This window comes from Cyanistes caeruleus, chromosome 3, assembly GCF_971803275.1.
Source record: "Cyanistes caeruleus chromosome 3, bCyaCae1.hap1.1, whole genome shotgun sequence".
Taxonomy (NCBI): Eukaryota; Metazoa; Chordata; class Aves; order Passeriformes; family Paridae; genus Cyanistes; species Cyanistes caeruleus.
The window spans coordinates 100,512,846-100,526,647 of record NC_141703.1 but is presented as its reverse complement, the minus strand read 5'-3'; the positions used below and the strand labels follow the sequence as shown (position 1 = coordinate 100,526,647).

Below are 13,802 nucleotides of genomic sequence, written 5' to 3'. Positions count from 1 at the left end.
ATAATTTTGATGTACCTTTCATACTTTATATAAGGAAAATTAAACATAACTAAACACAAAGATGACTTTGCAGGAAGAAGTCCTTAAAAATATCCCCTAGTTCCCTGCAATTCATGTCTGCCCAGCATTTCCTTCAGATAAAAGTCAGGGTTAACTGTGTCCAGCTGTTATCAGACCTGATAATCTCTTCCTGTCCTGGAGAACTGCTCTATTCACCAGGAGCAACCCCAGCAGAGAACAAGGATAAAGCACAGAAATTCTGTGCAATTCTACTGTCAGTTTAAATCTCTGACAGGGGTCAGTAAGTAAAAGGATGAGACAGTGACACTAGAGCACTCTGTGCCTTCATTAGGCCTGTTTGACTGAGGTGGCATTTAAGGATGTGATGGAAGCAGTTTCCTCTCCTCACTACACAAACTGTCAAACATAATAAAACATAAAGAAAAAATGTCATGGTTTTGTTACTAACTTAGAGAAATGCATGGATGCATTGTTTACTTTCATCTAGAAACTAGAGAACAATATCAAGAATGAAATCCTTCTTATCTATTTATATTTTAATTTTAAAATTGTTATCGGGGGAATATATGAGAATACTATTAAAGAAAATTAAAATTTCTGTTAAAATGGCTTAACTGCAAGAGTGAGCCATACCTGAATAATTTCTTCTCAAAACTTGTTTGGAAGAGAGCAAAACCAAACTGATGGAAGAGAAAAATTCAAATATTTTAAAGGGTTTAATGCAATTCTTTAAATGAAAATCTGGGGGAAAAAAAATGTAAAAGCTCTGATAGCACTGTTTGTAGCTGCAATTAGTATGCTGATAAAATGCCACTTGGAAAACATTAAATCAAATTGAATCAAATCTATTTAATACTGACTTCATGGAATCCCCCAATTTTTACTAGTTTGCTACAAAATTATAAATTAGGTATTCAGTTTTTGAACCTGAATCTTTTGCTGAAATTCCTTAGCTTGCATCTTATCAAGTCCCATAAGTGGAATGACAGATAATCATGACACTGCTTCATACAGGAAGATGTTGGAGAAAGGACTGTAAGAGCTCAGGACAACCCAGCATTGAATGGAAATGGGGGCAAGGAGGTGCTGAAAGATTCTTTGAAGGGGCTGTTCTGTTACAGAAGTTTATGGCATAGGCCAGACTGATAGGAGATGAGGCTGGAAAAAGGCACTCCTGGGGACATTATTTTAAAGAACAGGAGAATCCTTTACCATTAAACAAGTGTTTTCTTTACCATTAAATAAGTGTTTTATAAGTAAGTTATATTTGAAGCTCATATACCAGTGCAAAGTTATTTGCAAAGGAAAGCAAAACATTTTTCTAACTCGTTAATCAGAATATGAGACAGACCTATATTGTATCACCCCAGAAATACTTGCTGTGCATCACAGAACTACTTGATTTAAAGGACTTGAGGGAAGCTGTATTTCTGTTAGTCCAACAACACCTGTGCTGGAAAAAACCCCACATTTGGGTTAAAGCTCACTATCAGCTAAGTATTTAAAACTCCAGTTATAGAAATACAATAAAAATCTTCTGTTATACATTAAAAATATTCATTAAAATGAGTGTTTTCTCCGATGATAGAATAATATTTCTATGTTCTTTATAAACTGTTTCCTCAGAGGATCTTAGATCTACAGAAAATTTTATGCTGTATCAAAAATAGTGTCTACCAAGGAATAAATTCAGTCTTTAAGTTATTCCATTTTCTCATATACTATATTTCATTGTTCCCACATATATTCAAAATTAATTCTTCCATACCAAAAAAGGATTCTGCTACTTTTAAATTCTTTCCACCTCTTCTAAAACTTTCACCCTGGAAGGTATCTTAGGTTATAATAATGTATTGTATCAATGCAGAGGTTTTATTATGCCCTCTAGTATGAATTCTGTATTGCTAATAAATTCTTAAATTTCAATTGTCCATGTTTCATAATATGTGGCGCACTCTCTCTTCTGAATACAAAATATATTAATATTTAATGTTAAAGCACAGTGGTAACACAACCATAATCAAACCATGTATTTATTTCATATCATTATGTGCAGTGTTGGCAGGATTTTAAAGAAACTTCACTTAATTTGCTTTGATGTATTTTTTTCCTTTATATATACATATATATATATATAAAGTTATAATTGCATGCATTAAAGTAAACAAATATAGCAAATTAGGATCTATTTCTCAGATCTTCTGGCTTGGCAAATATCTCTACTCCTAACACCTAAAAATTCTTTTGATCATTCCTCATTTTTCTTTTAGATTTATACTCTATGCCACAATGCAATGCCTCCCTGCCAAAAAAAGAACACACAACTGTATAGTAAAAGCACTTTCAGAACTCCTCAGGAAATCACTCTGTGGTTTGCAATCATTTCTTTTATTTCTGTGCCACAGAATCCTATTCCAGCTTTTATCTTCCCACTGGAAAGAATTTTTCTGTTCAAAGACTCAGTTCAAACAGGCTCATGCAAACTCCATTGGAGATGTCAAATAATTGTATCTAGAAATTTCTAGATTAGAAATGGAGCAACAATGAAAAAAAAGGAAGGGCTTTTTTTCTTGTTTTCATTTTTTGAAGACCTTTGCTTGTGAATTTGAAAAATATTTTGAAGAAGCAATTACCCGATGAATTATTTTATATTTCAGATTTATATCCTCTGATTGTCTTCTCAAGCATCAGCCTCTTCTAAGCAAAAATAATCTCCTTTTCTCCTGGATAAAAAACAAGAGCTTGGAATAAAGGCAATCTCTAAAAGAGACTGTTACAACATAACTTCAGGAGGGGTTATAATAGTGGCTGGAGACCTTTTAGGGATTAGTAAATCAGAGGACTCAGAAACAAAAAAGAATCTTTGTTGAATCTTAGAAGGTTAAGCTCAAGACTTAGCTGGTGCTTAAATCAGTCCTTACTTTATCCCGCTGGATACTTTTCATTCCCAGCAGTCTCAGCCAGCCCAGAGATTTGACATTATTAAGCTTAGCCTTAAGTTAATGGATAATGACACTGGAATATGACTTCAGAAGAAATCCTGTCCTGCTTAAGTCACCAATACACCAACAAGGGTCTTGCTAACTTCAGAAAAGACAGTATTCTTCCACAGAGTAATGAACTACAGGACATGCTTTCTTCATTTATGCAAGTTTAATCATGAAGTACCATGAAAAAAATGACCTTCCATTAAGAATGTACTTGTTGTTTTTTTTTTATTTATTTTAAAACAAATTTAAAAGAGAAAACAAAATATTAGAACTTACATTCAATATCAAGGTACATGCTCTTTTGGTGCCCACCAATTCTACTTGCCGCTTCACAGTCATATCTCCCTGAATCTGACAACTTCACATCTTTAATATGCAGTGACGATTTTCCATGCTGCCCTTTGACTTCTATACGGCCATCTGGGCTCTGTTTACATTGATTCAGGAAAAGAAAAGGTTTTACATATTTATATATGTATATCAGTGTAGAATTTATATATTAAACACTACTGATAAGAATGACTGAAAGCATCTCTTCATCTATGGTGAAGTTATTACTGACACCTACGCAACTTCTAAGTTTTCCAAAAATGAAAATTTCCATAAATAAAGAAAATATAGAAAAACATGTTCTCTTTCTAGGCAGTATAATCAAAGGAATAAGTACATGCTTAAAGGAACATTGCCAAGGGAAGCCACAAAATGTATCAAATTATGACAGCAATACTGAACTGCTACTCAAAACTTCATTATGGTCTCACTGTGCTATGATGCTGTTAAGAAAAATGCATAGATACAACACTATATACAATAAATTACACACAGCAGTATCTCTGGTCCTTATCACTGCAACTGTGAAACTGAATAGAAGTAATGCCTCAGACAATGAACAAATCCCAGAGTCTCACAACTGTTAAAAAATCTTGAACCATAAATGCAACTAGAATTTCTGGATTTCAGTTCCTTTTCGTTCCATGGAAGAAGCAAGGGAGAAAAATGAATGCTGCCTTTCAATTTTCTAGAACATAAATTTTATAAAAATCCTTATCCATAATGACTCTCCTTCCACATCCCTACCCCTCCCTGCAAAATTATTTGAAATGAAAGAGTATACAACTGTTAGGTAAAACTAAATAAAATAAAGTCCTCTTCTTGATTCTTCAAAATCCATGAAGTATTATGACTGAGGAAAAAGAAAATATTTTCTTCTGTTCTTTATTTACAGAATCACACAATACTTTGGGGATTGAAAAGGACATTAAAACTCATCTCATGCCAACCTTACTGCCTGGCCAGGGGCACCTTGCACTAGACCAGGTTGCTCAGAGTCTCATCCAAATAGGCCTTAAACATTTCCAGGGATGGGACAGCCACAGCTTCTCTGGGCAACCTCTGGGAAATTTGTTGTACTTTGTCATCTCATTTTTTTTGTTTAAGGGAAAAAAATGCCAAACATGATTAAAAATACTGATGTTAACCTACCTTCGTTATATTAAGTTGGAAAAGGAACAAAAACCCAGTGCCTATATGACTCCATGACATTAAGCTTGAAGAAGATTTTTATGTTCAATTACATAATGCATATACTCAAGTTTACTGCATATGACACTCAATACTCACCAAGCAGCAGCTGATGTTTAAACATCTGAGCTTTTAAAACAGTACAATTGTTCCCTGACTTAATAAAGGAAATATGCCACGATTTAGATCTTAAAATATTTGATGTAAAGAAGTCAAATGAAGCATGCTGTTTATCATGATTTCTATAGAAAGAAAAGTATTCTGATCCTATGTAAGACTCAAAGTAGATGGAATTCTGTTTCCTGTGAAAACGACTCAGCAAAAGTTTGTAAATTAAAGTTCTTGAATTCTAACCCATGAGCCTCTTTGGATTGGTAAAAATTAGCAACTTAGACCACTTAGCTATCAATTTTAATACTTAAAAGTCTATTCCCACAATATGCTCAAAAGGGAAGATAAAAATTATGATGTTGCTAAACATGTAACATAAGCCATGAACATCATGGCTTTTGAAAGTAATTCCTGGGCTAATCAAAATGCAATTTCTTAAAAAGCCTATTAAGTTGTTTTCTAATTTTAATACAAAGTCAGATTTATATATATATAAATCTTATATATAAATGCTTATTTATATAGCATTATATAAATATATGTTTATCCATATGTAAAGCAAGTACTTTCTATGACATAGTTAATACCATTTATGAATATTTTCTTCTTTATTTAAATATTAACCATGTAATATTTAATAATAATCAAACTAAATTATTCCTACCTAAAATGTATATATACTTCAGAAATTTAATTTCTGATTTTACCTTGATGATAAATATTTCCTTAAGAAGTTACAACCTCTGACAATGAATCATAAATACAATAGTAAATACCTCATTCGTGATTCATTCATAACTATCAATAATCCCAAATACTTTAATTCATTAATACATATTTCACTATAAGTAATTCTATATATCCCTAAGCACATATGAGTATTAATAGATGTTATAAAAGAAAATAATAATGAAAATAAGCACAAAGATACTTAAATTAAATAGATTTTAGAGTAATTTTGCAATCTCATTTTAGTTTATCTAATTATTTTCTAAAATAATGGAAAAAATGTAGATAGTACTCAGTATAATTTTCCTATGTTCTCACATTCTCTTATTCAAATGTAGATGATGTAATATATCTTGGATTTATAGGTAGGACAAAACCCAAGCTAATAAATACTCTGAATGGCAGGAAATCTTCACATATCATTTTTTATTATAATCAAATATATGGTAAAAAAATTGTAAGAGGGATTTACTAGGTTCCAAGTCCATAAAACAAATAAAACAAATGTAGGCAAGAAAATGTCACTAGAATTAACATAAAAATATACATTTATTAAAGATATTCTGGGTTTTTTTAAGTTCTTGTGTTAAAATTGCTTACTAAATCAAAATTTCTAAAATGTGTTCTGCTATTTTTCTTATAATGTACATTATACTGTGGCTTGTTAACAAACAGTTTAAAATGTTTTGTTCCCTGGGTCTATTCTGCAGATGGATGGGTGTACAAATCCATCATTTATTTCTTTTACAAACATGGTTCAATATCTGATTAAAAATATACTGATAGGCTGGCATTCCTGAAGAAACACATGAAAGAAAACAAGAGTGTATAGAACCAAGGAAATTCCATTAACAAAGAAACAACTAATTAAATAAACAAATAAATGAAAGGAAATGTTTTGATGCAGTCGTCTCCATCTGTAAAGTGATTCCCAGAATATGTGGGAGAATACCACATGCAAATCAAAACACCAGTTAGTATGGTAAAATTTCACAAGGACTTCAAAAACACTGGTGTGGCTGTATTATGTGTCTTTATGGTACAAATTAGAAAAGAGAAATCTGGGTAAATGATTCAAGAACATGTTGTGATGACACAAAAAAAGCACAATTACAGTGCAGTTGAGTATGGCACAGGGCAATGAAGAAACTGGGACAAAAATTGAATATGCAACGTTACCTGGAGCAAATACTGAAGTCACACTATTTACATTTTTCTGTTCTTGCAAAAGACATTATTAAAAACAGGATAAACTGACAAAGCAGAACTTTCTAACCATTGGTAATGCCTTTCTGGGATTAATTTCTCTCCTGCGCTGATTATGTAGAACACACATCAGTACTATGTCTGGCACCATAACATACCAAAACATGAAGAGAAAGAAACACAGGCAGGGGAACACTACACCTGCCCAGTAATTCTTAGGAGAAATCCCCACCAGGAAGAAAGCTTTGGAGCAGCCAATGGGCCAAAACTGAAATATAGACATAATCTCTATAAATTAACAAAGTCGGTAACTCTCAATCCTGCCCGAAATAATAATAGGTACCTACTAAATTGGGACATTTTTATTTTTTCTTTCAAATGTTATAGCATGAGAGATATAGAATCTGTATTGTGTTTTATTGCTTAAGAATAATAAAGAGCTTAAAAGGGACAGAACAAAAACCTAGACAATCAGAATAGTCTCTGTGGCCCAACACTCATGATTTGTGCTCATTCACTGAATTACTCAGTATCTCCTTCCACTATGGAGAATGAACAATCACTGACGTCTCAAAGACTTGAGGTTAAGGCAGTCCCATACAGATTTACATATTCTTTGGAAAGACCAATTCTGTTAACAGACCCTTACACTCTTAGACATTGGAAAAATGGTGAAGTCTTCAAAAGCTTTTGCAGCACTTTAGAAATCATAATAAAATCTTAAGAAATAAATATTTTTCATGGTTAATGTTCATTGGAGAATTTCATAGAAATCATAAATAAAAGTCAGGGTTTAGAGGCTTTGGTGGTGGGATTTTTTTTCCCCACATAACTTCCTCACCAGCAAAAAACTAAAATACAAGTGAAAAAATCTTCAGCAGGGACCTTAAAAAATGTTTTACTTAGGTAAACACGTTTTGTGATTTTAGTCACACAAAAAGCACATTCCCTAATTAGGAAACAGGAATGTCCTTTTATTTTGAATACTGATAACCTAGTTCTCTGTTGGTGTTTAAAAAAGTATTCTATACAGGTCTGAAAGTAAAACTATCCAAAATGACACCACATAAAAAGTACCTTTTAGGAAAAAAAAAAAGGTGAAAATTTTCTGCACTTGCAATATTCTTACTTCTAATATATAGTCAAACACAAATGACTTCTATGCTAATTAAAAAAGGAGAGGTATTGCATAATTTGAGTTTTGTGCTACAGGTTCTGTGAAAGTAAATATATATTTTTGGTTTTGATAAAATTATTTTCATACCACACATGTTATTCTACTCCTTGATTTCTTCCATTAGGCTCTTGCTTCCTGAATGTCTTGCATAATTTGTAGTTCCACATGTGAATATTCCCAATATTTCCTGACCTGACTGGTCTGTGCACAGCTTCAAAGCCAAGAAACAGAGCTCCCAAGGCAGTATCAGAACAATGATAACTGAATTTCAAGGATTCCACTCTCAGAGAGGATGGAGATGTGATGAGACAATAACATCTACATGAAGACAAGGATAGATTCTGGAACAGAATAAATTCAGAGTTTTCAATCTGCAAAATTCCACTGCCGTTTTAGTAAAATCAGTGTAATTTTTCAGGAGGAGTTCGATGATTAGAATGCTCAGAAATTGTTGTTCATTTACCAACTGTAGAAAGCTGCACTTGGGCAGAGGTGGATGATGTGGTTAGTGGATGAGTTTGATTTATCAGCCATTTCTCCAATTCGCACTGAGGAAAAGTAGAACCAAATGAGATGAAGTTGAAGGGCTGCCAAAACTTGCATTTTGAGTTGGCTGAAAACAAGAATGGAAGGTAAGAACAGTTGTAGAAACTGGTGACTCATTTGTAGCTGGATTTTAGTAATATTGCTTGGATGGTTAGAGCAGCTGACTTCCCTCCTAGAGTTTATCATTTGGTTGTCAAAGTACTCCTTCAAACCCTGAAGTCCAAGTGCAAGACTGCAAGCAAAACAATCCCTTCATTTAAAATCTAGACAACTTGAAATATCTTTGTTTATCTTCTAATATTTAAAGCTTATTAATGAGCAAAGTCTCATCACTGTCCACATTTAAAATCTAACAGGTCAGTTTTGCCTGTCAAATTTACCAAATTTATCTTCTGACACCTTGTATACTTTAGTATTATTTTGGATGTGCACTGCATATATTAACCACAGAAAAGATGAATAGGTAGTGGCTTAAAACTGAGACTGTGTTTTTCTTTTGCAAAACATGGAGAAATATAAAGAGCAGTCACTGTAAGAACTTGTAACTTGAGTAAAAGCTGCAGATATTTTAAATGTCCTGCAAAGGATCTGTTTCAGGTTCACACAATCAAAGATCTTCAAATTGCAGGGGGGAGGATTGAAAAAAATCATAGTTTTTCCTTCTTTGGATCAAATTGTTAAAATTTGCCAACTCATTATGTTGTCTTGGTCCTGTTTCCAGTACACATCACTGAATTTTCAAGTAGAAAACAAATACTGATTAACAGAATCATCTCTGGAATTTCACAAATACCAATTTTTAGGAAGTTTGCTGATTTCAGGTTGTGTTCACATCCACATGAGAGGTAACTTGAGGTCATATACTTCAGGCTGATGCTTCTTATATGTGAGATTTAAGCAGATCTCAATTGCCCATGAAAATGTTTCTTGAAGCAGCATGAAAGATAAGAACTTCTGCAACTTGACATTCTGATACTAAATGATGATAAAATTCCAGAAGTCTATTAAATATATGTCACCAGCAATTCCTAGTCTGAAAATCTACCTTTGATGATGAGAGAAAGGGCTGTTAGTCACAACAGCCATCATCGTGTAGAAGCTGATGGAAGCTCCCTTCTGGATTATGGATGGTATATTCACAATATTTCCCATTCTCTTCAGGTAAATGTATTCTATCCATGCACCTGTTGGAGACAGCAGAAAATTCCAGAGTATTGCTATGTGCATATGCCTTAATGTCCAGTGAATCAGAATAATGCTACAGCAGTGTCTTGGACTTCAGTGATTTTTATAGGAGACCTTGCGATATTTTAAAACTTCAGCTTGTTAATTATACATGTCAGCATGCTGCAAATTCCTGAATTTCTAGTAATTTTTTTTTTCCACAAAGAAGAAATTATTGAAGCACCTATTGTTTGCAAATCTATAGTGTAGCACCAGGGAAGTCACAAGAAACCCTAATGTTGAAGAAAAAAATACTGTTGATTTGATTTTCTGTTCAGCTGCAGACACACCAGTTATTTTTATAGAACTCAGATCAGAAATGGCAGCAGGTTCTATGCATGTTGTTAGCAGCATGTACAGCCTCAGGAAAAAAAAAAAAAGTGTTCTTGAATGCTTTGTACAACTTTTTGAAATTATGAATTGATATTTCATTGATTCATGCTGGTATTTCTTTCAAACAAGTCATTATGCAAAGAGATGACACATGAAATCCTGACACCAAACACTTACTAAGACATGAAATGGAAAATTGAACTTCTTTCCTCCATTGGTTTTTACTCAACAATGAATATGCTAGAACAATATTTAAGACAGAAAAAATGATGAGCATCCATTCAAGAGTACTTCTGCTAAAGATGCAAATCCTAGATGTAAATCACAAATCTTAATGATGCAAATCACAAGAAAGAAATGGTTGATGATTTTTAATGGTAAAAATATTAGCATCACATCAAATAAACTTGTGGAGTAGAGCAAGCATTAGTGTCTGCCATGATAAATAACAATAGTAACTACAAATGAATGTTTATAAGCAAAGAAGAAATCATACAACTCTAATCATTGCATATGCACTTTGTAATTAGAAATCCTGTTTGACACATAAATACTGTATTTAATGGCTTTATTCCCAAGAATTTTTCTGATCTGAATCTACTCCAACACTGCTATGATGCCATTAAAATAGGTGACTCAAATGGACTCAGGCCAGCAAAATTCTCAGGAAGAAGACCTTTAAGTACAATGTTCTTATTCAAAATGGACCCCACATAAAACAGCCACCAAAAATAATGATTTTACTATAAAATAGCATTTCAATTTAGACAATCAAACCACTGGAGGTGGTTCTTGCATAATTTTAGTGACCAGCAAGAGAAAATTTAAAAAGGACAGAAACCAAAGAAACCTTTGTCTGGGCATACATGAAGACAAATCATGTCAACTTACTGTGTTACAGAATGGACAAAAATAACTTGAAGCTGAGCCAAGGCATGGTGATGAATTGTCAAACCTTTTCTACTTTTTTTTATTTCTTTAAAGAAAAACAAGCATTGTCAGCCTGCCTCTGGTGTCTGGGTAATCAAAACCAGGAAAGAAAAACTAGGAAACTTTTGTATAACAATTTTAACTAAAATGTTATTTCCCCCTCCCCCTTTATTACTTAGATAATTTGAATTAAAATGTTCAAGTCATTATAACTGAACTAGGAATAACTGCTTGGTTTATTGTGTTTAAACTGATATTACTTGGACCAATAACCAATTCTTAGATATATACAGGCTATATACCCCTCCTGCCCCTGAAACTCTGCTGTAATATATGATAACCTTTAAAATTACTACTGCTGCAAGAATTTCAAACAGAGCTTAAGTCATGTTATATACATTAGTTTCATTTTCACAGAATTCATATTCAAACCTTGACACAGTCTAGCTTTAATTCCAGGGATACCTGATGTAGTGAGGGTATGCAGAAAAAAGAAAGAAACGAGAAAAAAAAAAAAGACAAATCACAAACTGAGCTTCTGGGTTGTTCAGTAGCTGTATGTAGCTTGAGATTCCTCCCAGTTCACTGTAAATTTGATCTATATTTTACTAAATTATTATGGCTATACAGCAGATAGGAAGTCTGGAAACTGTGCTGAGACAGAGATCTCCAGGATCATCTGTAAGCAACAAGGCTCCCTTAGGGGAAGGAAAGACATGGAAGGCCTGAAAGAGGCACAGATTGAATCACAAGGTGAAGGGAATTGTCAGCAGGACAGATCCTAACCTCACATCACCAAGTCTTTGCTCACAAACCCTGATAATTCTAGAGGGCTTTTTTCAGCTGAAGAAACAAAAGGAAATTACTTCAGTAGGAAGCAAAATGGAGAAAGTGAGGTAACCTGGACATAACTGAAAGAGCATAGGTTTTCAAGTAATTTTATTTAATTGATGTCTTGATATGATTATCAGTTTCTCTATTTACATGTCTATATTGAAAAACAGGGATATAAATAAAAGCTTATGCTGGTTATAGCAGCTAAACTGGATGTTTGCTATTCTGGAAAAATGTGCTACTAGAGTTTGAAATAAGTTGGGAAGCGGAAATTGCAACATGGCAGCACGAGCACTCATATGTCATTCTCCTGGGGAAAGTCTCGTTGAGAAACAAAACCTTTAAGTCAGTCTATTTCCTACTTTCAGTCAGTTTGCAGGATTCCTGACTGCTGTACCCATTAGAAAACTGAATATATTATTAAATTATCCGAAGTTATGTATTAGTACATCATTGAAGAAATAGATCTGTAACAATACACTAGCTGAAGAGACTATGTGGATAAATTAATGACATCTGAAATATTAGTCACAACTCTAGAATTTTCTGGTATGAAGGTAAATTGGAAGGGAAGACTGGGACCTGGAGGAAAGTAATCATTTTCTGGGTGAGGAAGAAAAGGAGGAGTAAATAAAGTAAGTAAAAAACAGCCCTTCAACCAAGTTATATAACCTTGAGGATTTTAATGTTATGTATAGGCTACCTATAGGACATATTAAAGCATGTTAGATGATCTCCTTGCAGTAAAGATCTCCACATGCTATTAATTAATTGAATTTTGTCATAAATGTTACAATTTCATTTCAGAAGCAGGAATTCATTGAAAGGCAAAAAATCATTTTATTGCTAATAACATTATTTATGCAACACTTAGCAATTTTAATAACACAGGCTGAGCCCATGCATAAATGGGAGTTCTTTTGACCATGAATCAAAACTCAGACCTATTTCCCATTTATTTAGTCCTAAGAAATATTGTTTGCTGAATTTTATAAGCTGTCAGTAAGGAGTGGTGCAAAGAGTCTTTACTTTTCCCAATGTACAGAAATGAGACTTTTGCATTACACTTCAGACAAAGTTTCACAGCCTCCTAACTAGCAAGACATTCACTGGTACATAATCATTGTCCTGTTAAAGTATCATAATTTTACTGTGTTTGAAATCTGAGAACTGGTGTTAGTAGAAAAAATAGTTTGAGTGAACAAATGGAGTGATTGCACAGGGAGAATGTGGCAGGAAAATATGGGGTTTTTTATAAGCAAACTAAAGACATTAATAAATTATCAATAATTATTTCACAGAGCTTAGATTAAAAAAACAAACAAGGGATTGAAAATTGAATACAGGCCTTTGCTTTCATCCTGGCTTAGCCAAAATTCTGAGGATTTAAATTTTGCTTATATATACTCAAACTGACTTTCAGGTCAGGAAAACTGCAGACATTTCAATAGCATAAAACACATTTTTGCCAGCGTTGAACTTCTGTTTGTGCCACTGATTGTGCTCACTCCCAATGTAGGCAGAATATAGAAAATGCAACATTTCTTAAGAGTCTTGAGAAGGTCCTATAGTACATCAGGGAATAATGACTCCAGCTGACTCCAGGCTCTAAAGTGTGGATGTATTACCTAGTGAATCATCAGGTGCAGATTCTCCATTTCACCAGACAAGCTACAGCTATTTGGAAGTTCTTAAACCATTAGTAAATAACACAAGCTATACTTAGGCTGAAGCTCATGAAACAACAGTTTGTGTTGTAGATGAATGAATATTCCAATCCAAGCTGCACTGGTATTGCAGAAAATGTTAGTCCAGGAAAAGTTCCCTGAGAATTGAACTCTTCATTAGTGTAACAGACCTAGTATCATAACTAAATGCCAAAAAATAGTATTGGATGGGAAATCAATGCCAATTCCAAGCCTTTAGGGCTTTATTTCAGCCAGTAAATGCAGCACTGCAACCTACGGAAAGTACCTCAAAAATACCTACTTGGTACATAGGTATTGCATAAGCAAATGGATTAAATGGGAAATGGTTTTAAAGCTTTAAATATAAATTAGGTGGGAAAAAGAGTATCCATTTACAGAACAGATAACACATTTGGACTTAAGTTAGTCCATTAAAGAACTGCTTAAATTAGTCATGTTCTTAAATTAATGTATTTCCCTAGGTTTTTTAAG

At 33.4% G+C, this 13,802-nt stretch overlaps 1 protein-coding gene across 1 annotated transcript in view; it reads right to left on the bottom strand.

The window, feature by feature from the left end:
* NCAM2 (neural cell adhesion molecule 2) overlaps positions 1-13,802 on the bottom strand; it is a 281,301-nt gene that overhangs the window by 86,066 nt on the left and 181,433 nt on the right. Inside the window, exon 9 of the mRNA XM_086883383.1 lies at positions 3,288-3,438. Coding sequence (XP_086739509.1) covers positions 3,288-3,438 — 151 coding nt within the window. The remainder of the gene's footprint in view (positions 1-3,287; positions 3,439-13,802) is intronic.